This window comes from Aulonocara stuartgranti, assembly GCF_965226115.1.
Source record: "Aulonocara stuartgranti genome assembly, chromosome: 17".
Lineage (NCBI taxonomy): Eukaryota > Metazoa > Chordata > Actinopteri > Cichliformes > Cichlidae > Aulonocara > Aulonocara stuartgranti.
The window spans coordinates 39,622,535-39,645,288 of NC_138953.1; the positions used below are offsets into that span (position 1 = coordinate 39,622,535).

Sequence of the window (22,754 nt, forward strand, 5' to 3'; positions counted from 1 at the left end):
AGGACCCCAAAGCACTTTACACAACCAGTCATCCACCCACTGGTGATGGCAGCTACATTGTAGCCACAGCCACCCTGGGGCGCACTGACAGAGGCGAGGCTGCCGGACACTGGCACCATTGGGCCCTCTGACCACCACCAGTAGGCAACAGGTGAAGTGTCTTGCCCAAGGACACAACGACCGAGACTGTCCGAGCCGGGGCTCGAACCGCAAACCTTCCAATTACGAGGCGAACTCCCAACTCTTGAGCCACGATCGCCCCAGGAAAAAGGAAAGTTTCCTGCTTAAAGTTTGCAGCAAAGTTGTTAAAATGAGTTCAAACAGCGAGGGGCCACTTCCACTTGGATCCGTCACACAGGTGCTGTTTGTGTGCACAGCAAGTGCTCGAACTTTAGATTTTGCAGATTCTTGCTGAATTCTTGCCGCTCTGGACTTTTAACTTGTCGTGGGTCTCTGCCGTTGTTCAGATCAGAGGACTTCTTCCACCGCAGCTGCACAAATGCTTTGTGACAGTGTGACAGCTTTTTCTCGGGACAGGCCCGGGCCTCTTGCAGGCTATATGTCCCTTTAAAACAGCAGGTGCAGCCGGTTTAAACTCTCCTCTCTCCAGCAGATGTGTAAATCGTAAAAAAAAAAAAAAAAAGATAAGAGAGAAATGCTAAACTGTGAGGCCCATCCTTTCTTCAGTGTGTTTGCCTATTAAGCTCCTCCCGTCACATGTCAGTATGCATTTCCCCAGGCCGGGCCACGGACCCCAGGTATTAAAAGAGCCAGTTAGCAGGGATCAATACCTACACAATGTTCCAGTGACAGGGAGGGGCCTTCCTAGTGTTTATTGAGTGTTCCAGAGATTTCGAACATGTGGAGCAAAGCAGCTTAGAGGGGTCGTCTTCATTATCAAATTCGATCAGTGCCTCTCTTTCTCTGTCCCCCGTGATCACCTTTGACTGGTGGTGGTGGGAGGAGGGGGAAGCTGCAGGCCGGGACCCCAAAAGTGACCACATGCTGAGAGACGGAGGGCTGCATTATCTCTGAGAGGAGCAAAGGAACACTTTACTGCCCACATCGTGCATGGACTTAAAACTGACGTTGGAGTTTATCGAGTCTGTAATCGATAAGTCGTTAACAATAAATGATTGAGCTGCTACAGCTTTGCTCGTGGACCTTTGCTTCCATGGTGCAACCTGGAGCCAAGTGCTCGTAGGCTGTAAATAGCGATCACTTTCATCATCGATGTACAAAAACTGACACACTCGGATGTCTCGTTTGGTTAGATGCACAAATCAGAACTTCAAAAATATTAGTGAGAAAGATCCCAAACATACTGGCAACACAGAGGAAAAAAGGAGGGTGGATGGTTAAACGGAAAAGACTGACCTCGGGGAAAAAGAGGAACGAGAAAACATGCGCACAAATGGAGACTTTGGAGCAGGGATGTCAAAATCTTTTCACATCATGGACCAGACCAGTGCAAGACCTTTAACTAAGCATCGAATCCTGAGATGTCTTAATACAAGAACAAAAGTTCAATTTCAACAGCACATCTGGGTTTTTCATTGCTGAGGCTGCCTTGTATTTATAAAACACAAGGTTTTTATTAATATGTAGCTGCCTCCACCAGTGTGTGAATGTGAGAGTGAATGAATAGTGGCATTGTAAAGCGCTTTGGGTGCTTAGAAAAGCGCTATATAAATCCAATCCATTATTATTATTATATGCTGATTTTTCATTTATTAAATTTTTTGCTTTTACTGTGGAACCACCAAAAAAGGTTCAATTGTAAATAGTTCAAATACCTGGCTTTTACACTTAACTACTTTGGTATCATATTTATTGCAACAGCAGCTGTAAAACCTATAAAAAAAATACAGTTAAAAATTCTATGCCTTCCTTCGTATTTCTCAAAGCCTTCGAGGAGGCCGGATTGGAGTCTTTACTGGGCCACTTCGGGCCCACAAGCCTTCTGTTTGACATCCCTGTCCTAGACTACATTAAAACTTCATAAATGGTCTACACAAGCACGCTGCTCCCCCTGTTCCTCCATCAGGTCACTCACTCTCTGGACTTCTTTAGCAGCGGTTGCCTGTGTAAAGTATTCACTCCTCATTGGTGCGTACGGGCTTCAAACTCCTTTAAAAGTGCAGCAAAATCACTATTTACACAGATTTTATTGTCACTGGGTTTAAGACCCACTGAGTTTCCCCTCTGTTGGTCTGACTTCACCCCTGCTCCCCTGTGTAGCATGCTGCGGGTGCCCTTGACCCCGGGGACACACACAGCTGCCCGTCCCTCCCTGCCTGTCTTTAATCTATAGCTCCAATTAGGAGACTGATCTTTACTGAGCCCCTTATTGATCAGCTGGTGTGGCTGCTTATTACCGTGCTCCCAGGGGCTGCAGAGGACATCACAGTAAGATAACGGGACTCGAATTGCACTTTAATTGTTGTAAAGCAGAAGTTATTCAGGTCTGCTGGATTTCTTAGTGTGTGTGAAAGTTTGCTTGTAGCTGTCATAACTCATCTCCTCACTGCCTTTTCTGAGCCGCAGTGTGTATATTTGAGCTTTTCGTGTGTGTTTGCAGCCAGGTCAATGTCACTCTAAGCCCCGAGTGTCATAGTCAGTGTCAGGCCTCAGCGTGATCCTGGCACTCACAGGGACTTAAGAGGACCGACCGACCCGCCGCCGCCGCTCTCCCAGTCCCCCCTCAGGTCAAAGGCCAGCGGGCCCTATCGATTCCCCCGAGTGTTGTGCAGAAGTCTTTAGATCCTCTGCTCTCCCTTCTTCTGCACACATGCTCCCGGACTCTTACCCCCCCTTCAAAAGGCCTCCCAATTGTATTTTGCGCGCCAATCGATCCATTCGGTGTCCGAGGGGGCCGTCCTTTAAGATAACTGACAACTACAAAGGTCCCGTCCTGACAGGCCCTTGTCAATACAAATTAGTACTATTGATAAGCAATTAAAGAAAGACTGGGCCACTATATAAAACATCTGTTAAACAGGAGGCATTAACATCTTACTGACCAAATAAAAAGAAGCAGAAGATGACGAAAAGCACGGCTCCAAAACCAAAACAAACAGGAGGCGAGCGCACGCCTGAAATCGATCAAAAGCCGAGATCATTTACTCTAGTTTTGTTTTTTTCTGCAAAATATTTGACAGTTTGTCGGTGGGAGGCTCACAGGTTTCCCCCCTAAACTCAACTAAGATGTACCTGCACATGTGATGTGACAATAAAAGTGATTTGATTTGATTTGATTTGAGATGCACAAGTTAAAAACAGGATTTGGGACCTCACAGCTGGTTTGGAGGACCAGTCCTGATGAGACTGCACTCTCACTGGTGAAGGACCCACATTTTGAACTTTAAGGGGAGCACTGGCTGGTTTAATAAGTTATATTCAAAAGTTTTTCTCTTTGAACATTCTTGGCTTTAAACCATGGATTATGTCATTTTCTCCACACCCAAAAAGTTGTTCCTGTTAATGATTTCTAAAGCGAATATTAACCGCTACCATTAACACCTCCTAGTAAAGGCTGACTTATTAGCTTTGTCTGAATTGACTTATCCCCTGACTAACACACACAGCCTGCTGTGTGTTTGAAGCAGCGTGTGAAGTATGTACGAGCACTAATGTCATGTTTGGTGACACCGAGCAGGATGGAAACTGTAAACCGTTCACACCATCATTTTCTTATTGGGAGCAGAGCAGCAAGGTCCCTGTAATTCCCTCTGCTATGTGACAACAGTTATTAAACCTGCATAACACCTGCTCGGCGGTGAGGCTGTTGTCAGTGCCGTGACTCGGCCTTTTGTCTTCTATTCGCCGTAATCCACGCATGTGTAAGTGGATCCTCTAAGAGCAGGATAACTCCTCTTAAGTGGTCTTAAACTCTACAGGAGGGGCTGAAATCCACTAACTTCTCATTTACCTCTGCACTCCGGTCCTCGAGGCAAAAGCAGTTTTTACCTCGGTGATGGGACGGTACCCTCTCTCAGACAGCATTCACATAAACACAGATGAAATACGGCGACAGCGTCGGTTAAAGGTCACTGGGTGTTGAGAGTTTAAAGACGCTAAATGAAGCGCCTCGCTTGTGTCGATGGGTAGGTGGTGAACCCGGACGAGCCCTGCCGGCCCGCAGAAGGGGGAAATGAACCGGAGTGGGGGTGGGTGGGCAAGCGAGGGGGGCTCGTGAGTGAGTCGGTGGTGGCTGCTCTGGGATGGGGAGGGTCACACACAAGCACACTCTTTGTGTGCCTCTAATCCCCCCAGCCAACACAGCTTTGGCCAGGTTTCATCATGAAAGTGCCATGAAATAACTACTTTTTTTCTCTCCTCGCAGTAAATCTCCCCTAATCCTGCGGGCTGTGGAGACAAAGGCCTCCGGGACCTAATCCTGGAGCTTTTAGTGGGGCTGAGGGGCTGGCTGACAGAGCCTCTTCTAAATGACTTATTTCTATCGGACACTAATATAGCCTGACAGCCAAGAACAGTGAAAGGAGAAGAGGGAAAAACACAGGGAAGAGAGGAGCACAAACATTTTCACATATTTTGGAAGTCTAAGCAGTTGATTGTGTTTGAATGGGAAACAAGTGAAGTGAACCGTGGTCAACCCTCAAGTACACGGCATGGGACCAGCAGGGGGGCAGCTCAGGTGTTTTATTGTTGAGTATCAACACAAATGTGAGCAATTTTCTTACCTACAATCGATTTTTGGACTTGTTTTGCCATCAAAACATGTTTGATGCAGGTCTTTGCTTCATTTCTAAATGAACAGTCTGCGGTGCAGGACACACTCTTCAGACTGCATCAAGCATCAAGTATCCACACAGTCATTGCTGAAAACACAGACTTATTAGCCTCACTGTATCTGTCCACTTTACTGTGGAATAGGTTTAAGGGATAAACTCTATTAACTCTTTCAGCACCGTTAAATCTCTGTTTAACCTGGAAGAAGATCTCGTCTGATGAGGTTTCCTCGTTTTACTCATTGTTAACGTTGTTTTCAATCCAAGAATAAAGACTGTAGTTTGTTTTGTAGAAATGAATTTTGCATTTTGGGCTTTAAAACAAAAGAAATATCTTCCTTTTTCTTTTTCTTGGTCATTGGAGTATGAGTATACGGAGAAACCTGGATTTTTTTTTACACTGACACAAACAGTTCTGAAACGTCTTCTCCCGTACTAAATTGTTAGGTCAGCATTCATCCCAAGAATCTGGGCTCTGATACGCTGTTGTGAAGTTTCCTAATGAGGTGTTGTCTCATTATAAAACTGTCCAGTTTGGTTTGAAATGACAAACTTGTGACAGAAAACCTGATTATAAGCTGGAGGTGAAAGAACAGGGATGCAGATAAAGTGTGATGAAGACACCAAAGAGATGCATTCTGGGACATGAGGGCATCCAGTGTTTTTGGAGCTTTGCCAGAACTGAAGTCTCAGAAATTTTGTTTTATGAGTTCTTTGCAGAAATGAGCATCAGCGTGTCTTCTTTCTAAGCCTTGAGAGTCCAAACGTGACACCATGAGCTGAAAACAAAAGTGGAAATACTTCAAAGTGTTTGCTGTTAAACTAGACATGGTTTTAAAAAAGTCCACCAGAAGTGATGGCGATGAAAGTATTCTGGCTCCACACTGGTCATTTGGTGCTGGAGGACTTTATTCTTTCTGGTGATTTGATGCAGTCCTTGATTTGGTCTTGTGTCCCTGAGAGGACTTCTAATTTAGCTCAGCTGGAGCTTATAAATTGTTCTCGCAGAGTAGGGTTCAGATTAACTTCACATTGTGACAGTTCATAGGCAAAATATGGTCCCTGTTAGCAAAACAAACCCTTAGAGAAAACCCCCTCCGAGGGGGAGACTGTCAAAACCAGCGGTATGGGAGAAAGAGGGACCGAGAAGGAGAGGACAATCAAAGGCTGTTATTTTAATCTGCCCTGCCTCGGAGATTAGCCGACCACATTGTTTTAATTGTTTTAAAGGGAGGGAATGAAACGCGCTCTTATAGGGAGATCCTTGGCATAAATCTCTCAAGTTCAATAGTTTCAAAAACTTGAGCTCCTCGCATCCCCCCTCTCTCCCCTCATCCCACCTAATCCCGGCTAATACCTTTCTTTCTATTGGCTAATGGCTGAGGGGAGCCTGGGTAAACGCTTCTTAAATAGCCGTGGGTGAGAATGGTTTGGGAGAATTAAGCCCATGCCACGACAAAGAGCGCTGCTCTGCGAGGATATAAGGCCCAAATTGGACTAAAAAAAACCTGGACTACCGTTTACTGGCCGACCTGTGTGCATGCGTAAAGACGCACTTGGAGCTGGATCTCACGGTTCTGCTTTGGATTCGAGTATCAGGTAAAAACACGCACACTTTTAAAACTTAAATAAAAGAAAGGAGGAGATTTGAGTAACGTCTTAACCCGGATAGCAACTTACTATTCTAGTTTAGCTTCCTGGCTGCGTGATGATATCACTGAATTTACGAACTAAGACTTTTGAGCTCTAAACTGCGAGTTAAACGGCAGTCAAAACAGAAATAGCTCTAAAGCAGAAGCAGAAGTGATAACCCACGTGTGCAGACGTGATCCTAGATCCGTTCACACTGATATCACTATTATCGAAAGAGGCAATTATACCGTTTTATCTACTTTGACCCGTTTACGCACAGAACTTCAGATTCTGTTACACCAGCGTAAATAATGACGTCATTTCAGAGAAATCAGTGGAGTTTATATCAATAGAGTTTATGCTCATTCTCGCTCAGATTTTATTACAATAAAAAAATAATATGGTCTTTTATTAATTTATAATAAGACAAGTGTCACCGTGTTCCCATTTAATTAGTAGTTAATTCGTTTGGAGAGGAGCTGGCGGTGATGTGGAGACTTAAACTCTGGATTTTCGATTAATCTTAACTTCGCTTCGGTGGGCAGTTATTGTATCGATACCACAGTAAAGGGGAAAAACGCACAATCTTGAAGGTAATGAAGTCTCTCTGTTTCTTCAGGTTCAGCATGAACTCCTTGAATTTCTGCGGGACGTCCAGCGGCGGCGTGTACCCCTTCCACGGAGTTAACTCCATGCTGGTGGACCTGCGCCACCAGATGGCGGAGCAATACCACGCATACTCTGCAGCAGGTCCCACAGTGCACACACTCACTGTGGCGGAGAGGCTGGCAGGTGGGTCAGTCACCACGGTGGGATTACTTTTTTCTTTTTCTCACAATGTACATTAATCTTTTACAGCACAGCATATATCAATAACTACAGTTACTTTCAGATTAATAACACAAATATTGAGCCTCAGGGAAGCAGTCTCGTTGCTGCATGATTATAATGTAATCTTTATAATGTAATATTTACACAAACATCAATATAAGTATATTTTATAGTGCTATTTGTTTAAATATTTGTACAGTGTGAGAAAAAGATATGTTTGTCCAGTACAGAAAACACAGTGAATTCCATCCCAAACTCATAGTGACCCATTTAAACATGGTGCTTAAGAATTATTCCTGGTTTAAGTGACTGTTGTTGTCCTTTTGATATTGTTGACATTTTTGTTGATCCTCTGTAAGTTGCTGAAAACGTGCCTGAAGTGATGTGCTGCTCCCATTTTCTTCCTGCCAGAGCTCATCCTCGAGGCTCGCTATGGCAACCAGCAGAAGCAGCGCCGCAGCCGCACTGCATTCACAGTGTCGCAGCTGCAGGCTCTGGAGAAAGCCTTCCAGCAGACGCAGTACCCAGATGTTGGCATGAGAGAGAGGCTGGCTGTTTGTATAAACCTGCCCGAGGCTCGCATTCAGGTGAGAGCACACCTCAAGTATAATCTTAAAATAAAAATGCATGTTTAACTTTGAGGGTCACTGCATTAAGCTTTAATAGTGTTAAAACACCTCACTTATTTGTGGCGCATCGGTCGTCCTGTCTTCCTCATCCAGGTGTGGTTCAAGAACAGGAGGGCAAAGTTTCGTAAAGGTCAACGATGCTCCCCTCTGTCCAGAGACCAGAGTCTGGAGGAAGCTCCACATCACAGCAAAGCAGGACACGAGGACATCAAGGCTAGAGACAAACAGGACATCACCTTATCATGCGGTGACAGGAGCATCCCATCAGCGCCTCCTCCTCCTGATGTGACCAAAAGCAGGGATTTAGACTCTGACACCTCACAGTGCCCCCTACGACTTCCCTCTCCTCCGCTTTTCCCCTTCATGGCAGGAGAGTGTTATAGTCACACACCTCACCAGCCAGTTGTAGGAGTGCTGTCCACTGAGCTCGCCTTCCCTCCGGTGTTCTGGCCCGTCATACAGCAGCACAGCTCCACCCTCGGGATTCCTACATTGTCACTTACAAAAAACTGTAGCGTCTCCCTTCAGACTCCTTGCTCTAGTAAAGCAGTGCAACATCCGCATCTGGGGCTATAAGTGATGTGGACCCCTGAAGCAGTCCTGTGAGAGACAAACCTGAAACCTGCTGAAAGTATATGTTTATATTCTGTGAGTTTCACCTGTCTGCATAAACGGATGTAACACTATGTACTTTCACAGTTCATTTTTCCTAATCTGCTCAGCGCTATATAGCTTGTTACACTGCTAAGTACTAGGATTAGGGGTAGACAATTAAAAAACATAGCAAAAGCATTTGGGAAAAGTCATTTTGTAACTGAGCACTGAAGCATAGAAATGTTAAATAAAATCACTGGCACCTGCTCTTTCTATTATTTATTTTAGACTCAGAGTTCTCTTTCAAGAGAGGATTATGGTATAGACCATAGCCAGGAAAACAGTGGAACTGTTGGAAATGAAGTGTGAGCAGCTTGGAAAGAAAAGCAACTGGACTTCTTTAAGCTCTTTCTGAACTAAAGAAGATTCACAGCTGAGAAGTGAAACGTCTTCAGGAAACTTAAAGAAGTCCAGTCGCTTTTCTTTCCAAGCACCTTAGACTACAATGGCCTGGGTGACTGAGAACCTACTCAGACATTTTGGAAAGGAAGTTAAAACTCTGATATTTCCAGTGGTATTTAAAAAAGAAAAGAGAAAAAGAAGCAAGTACAAATACCAGCTCACTTTGAGGTATTCGTACTGTGAGGATTTTATGTAACTTTTAACTTCTGATCCAAGATTTTCAGCACTTTTCACTCCACTACCTTTACTAGACAGTTTCAGTCACTTACATGTAAATTATCCCATAATTCAGGAAATATGTTGTAATTATTGTAAACTGTTGTAAATTGTACATACAGTTAGTAAAATTGTATATTTGTCTTTTTTTCATTAAAATATTTTAAAATCTAAGTGATGTTTGACATGAATTAATTATTAATAACAATAATTAGTACCAATTATCATTATTATTATTACCATTGCGTTATTGCCTCAGTCACAACGGACTGAAAAGCTTGAAGGACTTTTACAACCTAATGTATGCTTCAACTATATGCTCCCTGTTTATCTGTAAAGGAGTATTTTTACAGACTGTAAAAGGGTTAGTACTACACTGTAAATTACAGTGTAGTATCAGTACTAGTACGTTTTAAAAGGACGGTAGTAGTAGATGTTCGCCGGGCTGAGCAGCTCTACACTTGCAGCATGTTAGTTTCAGTTTTACCGGTGGTGCACATGTGTCAATCAAAAGCAACCGGTCTGGTCTGGAGCACGTAGTCGGGGAGCTACGATCGCCTGATGTTTCTGGTTATTCACCAAAGCGGTTGCGCCGGTTTTCCAGCGTAGCGCCGTGTGGCGTGAGCCCGGGTGACGCTGTGCAGTTAAGGGAGGCTTAAAGAGACAACAGTGAAATCATAGCAACTTGAGGATAAGAGGCACCAGACGAGGAAGATAGCGACGAACGCAGAACCATGACTTCGACTGCGTTTCGATAGCTAACATTTAAAGGTAACCATTCTTCCGTGACAGGGCTTCATTCCCAGCGGCTGTTTTTCAAAAAGCCGCAACGCAGTTTATTAACGTGCCTGGCGTGCTAGCTTGCTAAATGACTAGCTTGAGAGCTAAGCGGTAAGAGATCCCGGGCTGCCGTTGGTGTGCATTCGCTTGTTTAGGATTAAGGAGTTGCCCGGCAGTGGTCCGGGTAATGGCTGTAGCTGTTATCTGAACTAACATAAAAGCGACATTATGAGGTGACTCAAAGATATATATATATATATATATATATATATATATATATATATATATATAGTTATATTATAGTATTTTTTTCAGTCGATAATATTTGTAACAGCCTCGCTTGGGACGTTATTTTTCGGTTATTAAGCATTTACTAACTAGCCACGTATATGTAGCTCAGGAAATGTCAGTCAATGAATATTTGATTCTCTGTAAGGCTTCGACTTATTTAATTTGAATGTGTTTGCTAACAGGTAGCCCGTGTTGTTGTGATACTGTGTTGTTAACAAATTGGCTAGCGTTACATCGTCGGCTGGGTTTTTTTTTTTTTTAAAGCAGACGTTGGGCCAAGAGGATCGGTGTTTTTGGCAGGTACGAGCTAGGTTACCTTAATTCAACTGTGTGACATGTTGGCTTAACTACAACTTGAAATTAAATGTTTACATTCACTTACCGTTAATTCTTAATTAAATAGTCAAGCTAGCTACGACTGAAGGATGTCAAGCTAACTCGGGCTTCCTAGCCAGCGCTACGATAGCTTTAGAGTATCTGGCCTTGCCCGCCGAGCCAGCAAGTGTAATGTTACAGAGCCTTTCTTAAAGCTCATACCGACGGTATTCACTTTTTTAAAACGGCGTTTTCCATCTATCGTTCTTTATGGGGAAACAAATCGGCTAACAAGTATAGAAAGCGAGTCTTTGGGTTGTCCGAAACTAACGCTAAATGACAGCTGTTAAGACAGTAGCAACTTAGCAACTAGCTATCATTAACCTAAGCTAAAAAAGGAAGGTAAGTGACGAGGGAAAATTTGCCATTCCGGTTTGGTTACCGCTGCTCATTTGCATTTTGGGGTATTTTCTGTGGGTGTTTGTGTTCGTATTTACACGGTTTGAAACGGTCCTGCTAGTGTTATTGCTAGTTAGCTTTATGAAACTGGCCTTAGGGACATTATCTGGCTTAGGGAGGTTTCTTTTGGAGGGGGATCATTCATAAATGGACTGTCTTTGTGCTTCCAAATACCTTCTCGATACGTGAAATATGTCGCTGTTCGCTTTGCATGTTTTTAACAACTCTATAGTTATGTCAAATAGCTGTCATGGGAAAAACAATGCACCACTTCCTTAAATGGGACAGACTGAAAACATGGGCAGCCTACGGAAAGTTAACCAAGACAGCAAGATACTGAGGTCATTGGTGTTTTTCAGAAATATTCCCATACTTGCCCAATGTCCTTACATCATGTTGTTATTTTTAAATGTGTTGATAGTGTATTGGCCTCCGGCAGCTTGAAAAATGAAGTGCCTCGCATAATGCACTCTACCATTCCAGGAGCTGCTGTCATCTTTTGGCATGCACAAGCTGATAAGTTTTACTCCGTCACATAGTGTTCATCTTATCTCGTGACCGGCAAGGTTAGTTTCGCCACAATTCCTGTAGTAAGTGTCACCATATGCAAAGCAACCTAGGTATATATATATAATATAGTGCTTTGTTTTTCTCATTGTAGTCTTTGGAATGAATTCTGCATTGGCCAGAGTCACTTTGACAAATGTGTCGTTGTAGTAAAGACGTATTTAAACACAAAAAATTACTTGCTCATCCCTAGCAAACTTCTAGCTGATGATACTGTGTTTTTTATCTTGTGATGGTCAGACACGGCTGAGCTAGCTGTGGACTAGACTGTTTCTGAATCTTTCCAATAATGTTGTCCAGTGATGCAAATGTTGTGATTAGATGAAGCATTACAGCAGTCATTGATCTGTGTAAGTGCCTTTCCATAGGAAAGAGTAGCTGCCCCAAGCTAGCGCCTGCATTACCTGCTCTCTTCAGCAACATCTTAGATCATGGACATGACGGAGTGGCTCTGTGCAGAGACGCCTGCGTGTGGTTGTGAAAGACGACAACAAGATGGTTATTTAGCAGTATTAGCTATGTTGGTCTTCATTATAAACACACAGCACATTGTTACATGGTTTCTTTTAGAATATTTTATCTGTAATTTCTCATGTCTGAGGTCAACAGTTCTCCTCGTATTGATTCCTTTATTGAATTTGCTTTGCGTCAGTCTGCATAAAGATCTCATTTCAGCCGTAGTAAGGAACAGCCACTGTAGATATAATGTGATACTCATGCAAAAGGCTTGAATTTGTTTGTTTTTTTCCCTGTCGAAAATGTTAATTTCATAAAGGCCCAAGTGTTGCTGGAACAAGTTGTGATTAATTTGCTAAATTTACCAGCATTTTTACCATTTTTAATTGTTTTGTAGATGGTTTGTAAAGTTATGGCAGGTACCTGCCATTGCAGAGCTTTTATTTCTGCAATTACAGTCCAAATTGTCCATCTCCAAACAAGCTAATTTCAGTTGTAAGCGTGAGTAATGATTGGGTTGTGTGTAAATGATGGCCTGGGCTCTTAGTCGAGACAATACCAAAATACATCACAACCTATGGACTGATTTCTGGCCATGTTTTTCTTTTTCAGATAACAAACCAACATCACCCCAGACTGTTCGTTCCTGCTGTCAGTGTAATTCCGGGTTGCCCGCTAAGCTGTGGCCCTGCATCATGGAGAGCGTCCAAAGTGTCACTGAAGGCTGACCAGAAGGAATGAGGCACTCCAGGAGATGTTCCCAAGTGGCCTTGTGGATGCAGTAGTTGCGTTTCCGAGTGCTTTTTTATGACTAGTGTTGCATGTGTGTCTTTGGACACATCCTAACATCACCTGCCTATTTGTCAGGCGGGGACATGATGCTCTGAGACTGGAGTGGAGAAACGCACAACAAAGAAGCCCCTCTGGTAAACGAAGAAAAAGGGAAAAAGCTGTCCAATAGACACACGGGTCCATTCGGCTGCAGTTTTGGCTCATTTAAGTGTCTTCTGAACCGCTTCGCATTTTAACAGCAACACCTTTCCTCTGTCCTGTGAGGCGTCTCCCCCCCCCCTCCCTAAAACAGTCTCCATTGTCATTGGAGTTTCTATGGTTTGCATGGCTGGAAAATAACCGTGGAGAGGCCAGGGTATCACAAGCTTATGGATTTTGACAAGAGAGGGGGCAAGGGAGAGACAGAGGAAGGGAAAAAGATGTCTAAGACAACAAGCAGCAGGCCTGGACATGGGGGCAGGAGTACAGGGAGCAATTCTGGAGTTCTTATGGTTGGTCCAAACTTCCGCGTGGGTAAAAAAATTGGCTGTGGAAACTTTGGAGAACTGCGGCTGGGAAAAAATCTCTATACTAACGAATATGTGGCCATTAAGTTGGTAAGTATCTCTTGAACTATCTCTTGAAATTGAAAACAAAAGCCTACTGTTCCAGGTGTCCTCAAATAACTTATTCTGATAAATCTCTATTGTGAAAAGTTATTATCTTAATTACAGCCCAGTTTCATTGTGCACTTGACTGTTTGAGAGTGAGATACACAGGAAGTAAATAAGAACAATCAGACGGGGCCCTTTTCCCACGACCTGCTCTTGTATGCTTTTGAGTCAGCTGTCCTCTGGATGAGGTGAAGAAACTGCGACTGAAAGAACATTTTTCTTAAGTGCATTTCAGTGTTTGTTTGTTTCTTTAGTAACCTTTGTCACTTCATGCACAGTAGCAATTCTTGTAAAGATCATTTTTACACTTCCTTCCCTTTCACCAATTTCTTCGTCATTAGAATAATGTTAATTCATTTGTAGGCCCTTATTAAATAATCCCACACAGGCCTTAAGCTCAGTCAGTAGTGTACTTGCTTTGTGTCAGCATGAGCGGTGTTTTTTTTTTTTTCCCCAGCGGCACTGGTTTAGTAGCTTTCAAACAGACTGTGAAAACCACATGAAATGTCAAGGCCTGTTTGTTTTCTGATTGCTTGATTCTGGGGCAGCCTGTGACAGCTCAGCCATTTCCTCAGCACTTCAACTTTTCTCTTCACCATAAATTTGTTGCCACTTGTACCACTTTGATGTTTGAAATCTGTTTTTCCCCTGAAATTTGGTCAGTCTAGAAGAAGAGGTCTAACTCCCATTCTAAGTAGGTGTTAATACTGAAGCTGTTGGGGCTAGGCATATGATTTATATATGATTAACGTTAACGTTTCTGTCTCTGAGGGAGGTCGTTATCGCTGAATAGGTATTAACTAAAGGTTGTGCTAACCACTAGAAGGCAGAGGTTAGCAAACAGCTGTAATTGCAGTCCTCCTCTTGTCTGAAGTCTTTAATTGTGCTTGGTGCCTCTCCCCCTCTGCCTGTGAACCCTCCCATCTGTTTGGGTATTTTTATCCCCATGGTGTCCAGCTATATCTGGATCTGGCATTAGGGCTGTAACACCACTATGTGGATCTCGTGGCTACTGGACCCAACATCTCCGACTGTAAAATAACAACAGGGTGAAGTCTGCCAAAGGGCTCATCAGACCCGACTTGACTCTGTAGACTCGGGGTTATTAAGGACTTTTTTTGTTTTGTTGTTGATGTGTATTTTCATGTTGTTTTTAGAGTTAAAATTACGACTTCTGTTGCTTCCTTTCAGGTTCACTATCGTTATCTTTTGTAGGCGTACGTTTTCAGCATCAGTGTTATTACTGGGCTTTTATTTATCTGATATTTTAGAAAGACACAGAAAAACAGCAACATGTAACAGTAAAATTACAGTTGATGTTTTGTGTTTGCACATGTGTAGCTTTGGGTGAGTTTGTTGGCAGGTTGTGTACGTATGGGTATAGAAGAAAGGACAGACACGGGAAAGAAAATTCAGTGAATACATAAAAAATAAATAAATAAATAAAACGCACACACACACTGCTGTTTCGTGGCATCTTAGGTTCATTCCCAGAGATGGGAATACCCTAATAGTAGAGCCAGGATGGGTCAGGACACTTAACAGCTGGCACAGCTCTGGGCATTACTGGCGTTGACATGAAGAAGGCTTCTCCCTTCACCCAGACTGCAGATAGTTCCCCGTCCACTTGTTTCTGTCTGTCCCTGATCTCACAGCTCTCCGGGGTAACCCCGTGAGTGTCACTGCCTGTCAAGTAGGGTATCTGATTTGTCAGAGGCTGTTGCTGAGCATTTCCTGACAGACTAAAACAAATAACAGTCCTGTTATCTATGAACATAAGTTAGACATGAGTTGAATATTGTCGTTTTATCACAGATTTCATTGATCACTGTAAAAATGACAAAATCAGAAAATATGCTGTTTGTTACATGTATCAATCTGTCAATCAGTTCTCAAACAGTTCACTAATTGTTTAGTATATACAGTGGGGCAAAAAAGTATTTAGTCAGCCACCGATTGTGCAAGTTCCCCCACCTAAAATGATGACAGAGGTCAGTAATTTGCACCAGAGGTACACTTCAACTGTGAGAGACAGAATGTGAAAAAAAAATCCATGAATCCACATGGTAGGATTTGTAAAGAATTTATTCGTAAATCAGGGTGGAAAATAAGTATTTGGTCAATAACAAAAATACAACTCAATACTTTGTAACATAACCTTTGTTGGCAATAACAGAGGTCAAACGTTTACTATAGGTCTTTACCAGGTTTGCACACACAGTAGCTGGTATTTTGGCCCATTCCTCCATGCAGATCTTCTCGAGAGCAGTGATGTTTTGGGGCTGTCGCCGAGCAACACGGACTTTCAACTCCCGCCACAGATTTTCTATGGGGTTGAGGTCTGGAGACTGGCTAGGCCACTCCAGGACTTTCAAATGCTTCTTACGGAGCCACTCCTTTGTTGCCCGGGCGGTGTGTTTTGGATCATTGTCATGTTGGAAGACCCAGCCTCGTTTCATCTTCAAAGTTCTCACTGATGGAAGGAGGTTTTGGCTCAAAATCTCACGATACATGGCCCCATTCATTCTGTCCTTAACACGGATCAGTCGTCCTGTCCCCTTGGCAGAAAAACAGCCCCATAGCATGATGTTTCCACCCCCATGCTTCACAGTAGGTATGGTGTTCTTGGGATGCAACTCAGTATTCGTCTTCCTCCAAACACGACGAGTTGAGTTTATACCAAAAAGTTCTACTTTGGTTTCATCTGACCACATGACATTCTCCCAATCCTCTGCTGTATCATCCATGTGCTCTCTGGCAAACTTCAGACGGGCCTGGACATGCACTGGCTTCAGCAGCGGAACACGTCTGGCACTGGAAATATCGAACCGTGACACCAAAGTATCGAACCGAACCGAACCGTGAATTTTGTGTATCGTTGCACCCCTAGTAGTTTTTAATCTGCTTTGTTGTAACAACCAATTTTAAATGCTAAGCTCTGAAGGATGGCATGTAATGATTAGTTAGTCTTTGGCTGGTACTGTTGTTTGCTGAATGCTGTGTTTGGCTGGGTATTTTGGTGGCACCTCTGTGAATCAAAGTAAAAAGGTGAATGTCAGTTTCACCCTGCTTTGCCACTTAATAGCAGAGACAGAGATTGAGTTGGTATGGTATGAAAGGCCTGTGCACTCGATCCTCTGGCAGTGGATCGAGAATTGCTTTAAACGTTGCTGCAGAGAGAAGCTGCTAAGTGCTGAAAGGTCGTCTTTGTTGGCCGGCCTTGTGGACACACAGTAGGTCAGTCTTTGGTTCAGCTGGGTGCTTTCTCACACTGGCAAGTGCCTACGTGTTGCAGGCAGGACTGTACAGACGCTGCTGTAAGTACACTGCAGGCTTCACTCCCAAGGGGAGATCCCAGAGTCTTAAAGAAACAAAACCATTAAATGTCTGCTTGCTGTTGTGGCTTACTGTACACACTAGCCACCCATCAGGCTTTACTGAGAGGGTAAAGTGACACATCATCTCCATCAGAACGTTTTCGTCTAAACCTTTCTATCCATGAGGCATTTTACAGATTTTCATTTTAATACTGCTGTCTTGATGTAGCACTCGCTCTGTCTTACCATCTGTAGTTAATTGTTTTTCGAGAGGTCTTCAACCCCCTCTCAACCACTTCCCTTAGTTTTTGCGTACATTTTTGTTAGGATGTCTACCAGTCCACTTTGAACAGACTTTTGAGTTACAATCTTTTCAGTTTGGTTTTTATTTCTAATCCCTTTTGATGTAGCTGGTTGTTTATCGACAGATAGGAATGGCCTGTGATACTTTCCGCCTTCAGAACTGGTATTGGCAGTAATGAATCAAATAAATGAAGTCTCCTCTTTGTGGTCATGACTACCTTTAGCTATGACAAATGTCTGTAATATCTCCTGAACGCAGGAGGAGAGTAATAAGTAGTGTGGTGCTGATACTTATTGTACAGCCAATGCCTCCCTATAGCTCAGTGAGAGGGGGCTGATGTTGGATGGCCATCTAGGGAGATGAACACAGTAAACACAGCATCCTACTGTGCATTGTGTGCCAGCCACGTGCATGCAGAGGAGTATTTTATGTAGACGGTGCTTGTTAAAGACAGACACATTTCAGATGTGGGGGGGAAAACAACATTTGTTTTGAGGAATAGAAAGACACCATATGAATTTATAAACTAGGGCTAGTTATAGTCAAATCTACAAGTTGGATAAAGTACAAAATGTCTGATTGGTGCATGTGCTTTGCTGATGTCTCTGCCTTTTACACTTGAACACGATGCCTATCAAGAAACACCGTAAAGCTATTGTGGCTTTAAAAGACGCTGTTTTTTGTTTTGTTTTTTTTCACTGTGCAAAAAGACAGAGTGCATATTGTTATTTAGGGAAATGATCTAGCTGAGTGCATTATGCAAGTTTTAGACAGCCTTATTAGATAGCTTAGTCTGAGTCAAATAGCAGCAAAAAACAACCTTAATCTGTGGTAAATCTGCAGTTCCCCCATCAGCGCTAGAGTGTTTTATTATACTTTATTTATTTATTTTTGTTTATGGATGGCAAATTTGGAGTGTCACTGCTTCCTTCCTTTCCACTAAGTAACTTATACAAGGACAAACGGAGTGAGAAGCAGCATGGTTGTTGGGACTGCATTATGTTCAGGCTGCTAGACAGCCAGGTACAAACGAAAGCTCATATAATAATAATAATAATGATAATAATAATGGATACTTTATTGATCCCCATGGGGAAATTACTTGTTTTTCTCTGCATTTGACCCATTCACTCAGTGAAGCAGTGGGCAGCCCACTAAGCAGGCGCCCGGGGAGCAGTGTGTAGGGACGGTACCTTGCTCAGGGGTACCTCAGGGTAGCCGTTAAGTGGATTCGAACCGCCGACCTTCCGATCATGGGGCGACCACTTTACCTACTGAGCTATCCCTGCCCATATCTATTTGTATGTGGCTGAGGCACTGATAATACTGAGCAGATGTTCACTCTGTTAGAAACAAAAAAGTCATTTAATGTTACTTTACGTATTTCACTAAATGTTTTGCTTCCAGTGAGGACCAGTATACACTGGTAACTACAAGGGATGACCATTGTAAGCATAAATACTATCTGATACTCGCTGTGAAATATTTTAGTTATTTATTTTGTGGTTTTAACAGACTTTAATGTTGTGCATTTCTCACATTTATGGAGTAATATTTAATATCACCATACCACATATAATTCATCGGTCTGATATCTGGTTGTTGAGGTGATGTTCTGTTTTTGTTGGGTAACAAATGCGTTCTTTGTGTGTTACAGAATGTAGTAGGGGTGGTAGTTTACATACAAGTGCTGGTAAACTCCAGGATGTAGAGATTGTAGTACAACAAATAGTCTCACAAAATATTTGATCTATGAAAGAACTTGTTTGTTTGAAAATGACCATGCCTAGCATGCTCTGTGAAGGACCAACTATAGCATGGTCGATTATATACCTTACTCCTTTTTTTATTTTTTAATTTTTTCAAATCCAAGTTTGAAATCATGTTTGGTGAACAGATGATTGTCTCCGGTTGACTCTTTTATGTTCTGTGGCTGAGTCACCGGTGCAGAGGCATATGAGTGAGGCAGTGTATCTGAGTGAAGCCAGTCACAGTGCTGGGTCAGTCGTGATGGAAATCTGAGGGGTTGGATCCAACTCTCTTGTCTGCCTCCCACTGAATCATGATAAGCAGCTCTCGTTGCGGTCTAGTTCAGCAGCTTACACCAGCTCGCCATGAGGCAGTTGTTGAAAAACTTTGAAGGAGCAAAAGCTCTATCAGCATGTTTGTCAGGAATTCAAGTGACATCTTGACGCTTTAGCTTTGGCTCTCTAGAGTGCATGCTGGGCAGACTGAGTTAAAAGATCCTTGGATGTCAACAGTATGTAAAAGCCTACCTTTAGTCAGCTAGCTAATCCTCTAATGCAGGGGTGGGCAATTCCAGGCCTCGCGGGTCGGTGTCCTGCAGGGTTTAGATCTCACCTTGGGTCAACACACCTGAATCACATGATTAGTTCGTTACCAGGCCTCTGGAGAACTGCAGGAGCTAATTTAGCCATTTAAATCGGCTGTGTTGGTTCAAGGACACATCTAAAACCTGCAGGGACACCGGCCCTCGAGGCCTGGAGTTGCCCACCCCTGCTCTGCTCAAATGAATCGGTAGCCGGCAGCAACACAGTGCGTTCATGCAGACTCACATTTGATGTTTGTCAAGATTTTGTCACAGGCATAAAAGCTGCACAGGAATGTCTGTGTCTTAAATGTTGGTGTTTTTTATAGAAGTACATAAAACACTGACACTGCAAAATCGTGACAGCATAAAAAATAGGTTTGAATATGGTGTATGGGCGTGTGTGCCTGTGGAGCAGTGAGTGCTGTGTAATTGTAGCTTCTAAGTCCACATCCTGGTTCAAACCAAAGCACTAGTCACATTTTCCATTCAGCTGTTTCAGGAGTTACACTCGAGAGTCCATCGCCAAATTACATGCAATGTTCAATCATCACCAGTTTCTCACATTTTGCTCCTTTTTGGTCACTGCCGTGAATGCATGCTTCACCGCTCTGCCTTGACTTTCTTTACAGGATTGTAATTGAGGTGGTACACAAGAGCCAAAATAACCAAACCAGAATCAGATGATGGTCATTTGAAAAGACCTAGAGCCAGACTGACCTCAGGTCGGTCTATTTCTGAGAGTTTGCTTTGCAAGAGAAGGGGGCAAAGCTCGAGTTCAGAGTTAAAGCTGCTCGATGCCATGTAGGAAATTCAGATATGCTGCCGTATTGCTGGGGCTTAACGGGATCTAGGGCAAATGATTAGGAAAGGGACACTGAGTCATTTTTTTGTCATGTTGACTGTAGTTAAGCTTGTCAGCTTTGAAATGAAACTACAGGCTCTTTAAATCTATTGAAAAATTTTGTCATATCAGGGAATTAAAATATAATAAGTGTAAATAAAATACAGTAAGGACTGCTGATTGTTTTCTGTTTTGCATTGCACTGTTACACACACACATCAGCTGTGTGTGTGTGTGTTTTTAAGATGTTATAAACAATGATCAGCTGAAATTCTAGCTAGGCTTTATTTACACAACTTGTGGCTACAGTTTCAGAGTTAAACAAACAAGGCTATGCAATTCAGCGTATCAAACTTTGGCCATGACTCGGTCCCGTAAAAGACAAAGGAGACTTCCTATTAAGGTTCATGTCAGTGGAACAACCCATGACTGTGTAGATCACTGCGTAATATGTTTTTCCTGCTCTGTCTGTAGCGGCTGACTTTGACATGTTTTAAATGCGCACAGAATTGTCAGAAGCTATAAGCCATAACTGTAATATAAAATTAGGGAAAGCAGTTTATGGTTGCAGTAAATGGCATCATAACCACCTCAAAACCTGATAATAATAGATATTGAACACTAATTCCTGCTAAGGTCATCTTGACTCTTGATAATAACATTACATGGTTGTGTTTCTCAATTCATTCAGCTGTGCCACACCTGTCACAGAGCCACTCCTTAACACAGGCAGTAATTCAGTTGGAATAATAGTGTACACGGGTCAGAGGCCACCACTCCTTTACTGTACTCGTGTGCATAAAGAAGTGTTTCTTGACCTTGTCCGTAATGTTCTTCTTCACCTCTTGCGTTTAAAAATAATCTTTCTAAGGAAGATGATTCTTTGGGATGAAATGAATGTCTAAATCTGGCTGATCCCAGCACTTCCTGATTGCCGCACTAGGTTTTGGGAAACAGCTGATGATTCCATCTGGACATGTTAAATTTGAGCTGAAACAGGAGAAGAGCTGGCCACTGGCCAGCTGTTGCCCTCGAACACCGCTGACTTCTTAAAACCACCTTCTAACCTCTAGCTTGAATTGAGAGAATCTAAGCACACCTCAGCCATTTGTCTGAGGCCTACGGTGATCCATTAGCACAACTAAAGTGAGTGTGATGGCTTGGAAGTAAAGATGCACTCTGTTGACATTTGTGTTGCTCTGTCTAAGATGAGATGAGTCACATTGTCAGTTTCATATTTTGAAATGGTTTACTGGGAGCCAAGCAAAGGTCAGCATCTATTCTGAGCCTTATGCATAATGCTGGGTCTGATCCCTGGACATAGGCATACATATGCAATGTCATCGTGGCTGAACAACAGATATTTATTTATGAATTGCATTACATCTGTGCAGCTGTTGCTTCATCAGTCAATTTTAAGTGTATGATATTGTTCACGGGGGTCAAGGCGCAATCTCTTTTATTTAATGAATATGACATGATACGTCTTTGCAGCTGAATATGTCAGCTGTAAAAATAATTGTTTAACACCATATAACTGGTGTTCAAAATGAATACAAAATATTTATTTTAAATCTAAATTTATTGTAAGTTGATGCTACATGTGCAACCAAAACAACTTACTGTCTTTTTTGGTGATTTCAGCTATAATTTTATTTTATTCTGCTGTAATCTGGTGGTTGTTACTTTACCCAGTCCCTGAGGCCAGAGCTGATGTTTCTCGGCTGTGTGGAAATGGAGATCAGATTTAGCCCAGATGACATCATATGCAGATGGTTAATCCCAGGAAAAGGACTTTGTGTGGTGCTGACGGTCTGCTCTGTCTACAAGTCTTTGGAGTCCATGAAAAGTTATAATGCAGAAACCAGCAACTGATCGCTGATGACATAATTGTATATTTGTACAAGCTTCAAGTGTTTTGCTCTTAAGGGTCATCCTTCAAATGGCATGTAACATTTAAACTCTGTGCCATTCGCAGGCTGTTGTAGCTGCAGGATTTGAGGCTCTAAGGGATGTTTTTGTGTTGATATCAACAAGTCTGTAACCTTTTTAGTGTTGAGCTGCAGCTAGTAGTCATTTATAGCTGTTTCAGTTCCCATCTTGCCCATTATAGGGTGTCTTCAGTAGTTAGACTGAAGACACCCTATAATGAAGCTGCTTCAGTGTTGTGTCTGAATGGCTGTCATGCTTTTGGAAAATCTACTCCTACTTTCTTGCTTGTGAAGTTGTTTATAAGGATTTGGTTTGTCAGTAAGAGATAAAGCTGTCACAATCTACAGCTCTGGGTTAGTTTCCTTTCTTTATTTAGGGTTTGGTATCATAAATTTAACAGCTTAGATGTAATGTCAGCAGCAAACTATTGTGTTGCCTTTTTAACACACAGAGTACACCAGTCAGCCAGGAGAACTACAATCAGGGAAAGATAAATGAAACAACACTTCTAACACCAGTATGCTGTGATTATTAATTTAACGTGGTCCACTGATGAACAGTTGTTGAGTTGGCAGCTGGGTCAATGGTGCCAAGGCTCCC

At 42.7% G+C, this 22,754-nt stretch overlaps 2 protein-coding genes across 7 annotated transcripts in view; both read left to right on the top strand.

Moving 5' to 3' along the window:
* The first annotated feature begins 6,102 nt into the window (after positions 1-6,102).
* dmbx2 (diencephalon/mesencephalon homeobox 2) lies at positions 6,103-8,704 on the top strand. Its single transcript, XM_082511226.1, has 4 exons — positions 6,103-6,350; positions 7,003-7,175; positions 7,626-7,801; positions 7,937-8,704. Exons 1-4 carry the CDS (start codon positions 6,292-6,294, stop codon positions 8,417-8,419), a joined length of 891 nt encoding a protein of 296 aa, XP_082367352.1. The 5' UTR covers positions 6,103-6,291; the 3' UTR covers positions 8,420-8,704.
* A 916-nt stretch (positions 8,705-9,620) lies between these two features.
* Positions 9,621-22,754, top strand: part of csnk1g2b (casein kinase 1, gamma 2b) — a 38,520-nt gene continuing 25,386 nt past the window's right edge. The window contains exons 1-3 of one of the 6 annotated variants that reach the window (XM_082511217.1): positions 9,990-10,128; positions 10,369-10,486; positions 12,596-13,371. In XM_082511217.1, coding sequence (XP_082367343.1) covers positions 13,144-13,371 — 228 coding nt within the window. In that variant the 5' untranslated portion in view covers positions 9,990-10,128; positions 10,369-10,486; positions 12,596-13,143. Of the gene's footprint in view, positions 9,887-9,989; positions 10,129-10,368; positions 10,487-12,595; positions 13,372-22,754 lie in introns of those variants that run through there. The other 5 variants (XM_082511219.1, XM_082511216.1, XM_082511221.1 and 2 more) reach the window with 5 other exon arrangements.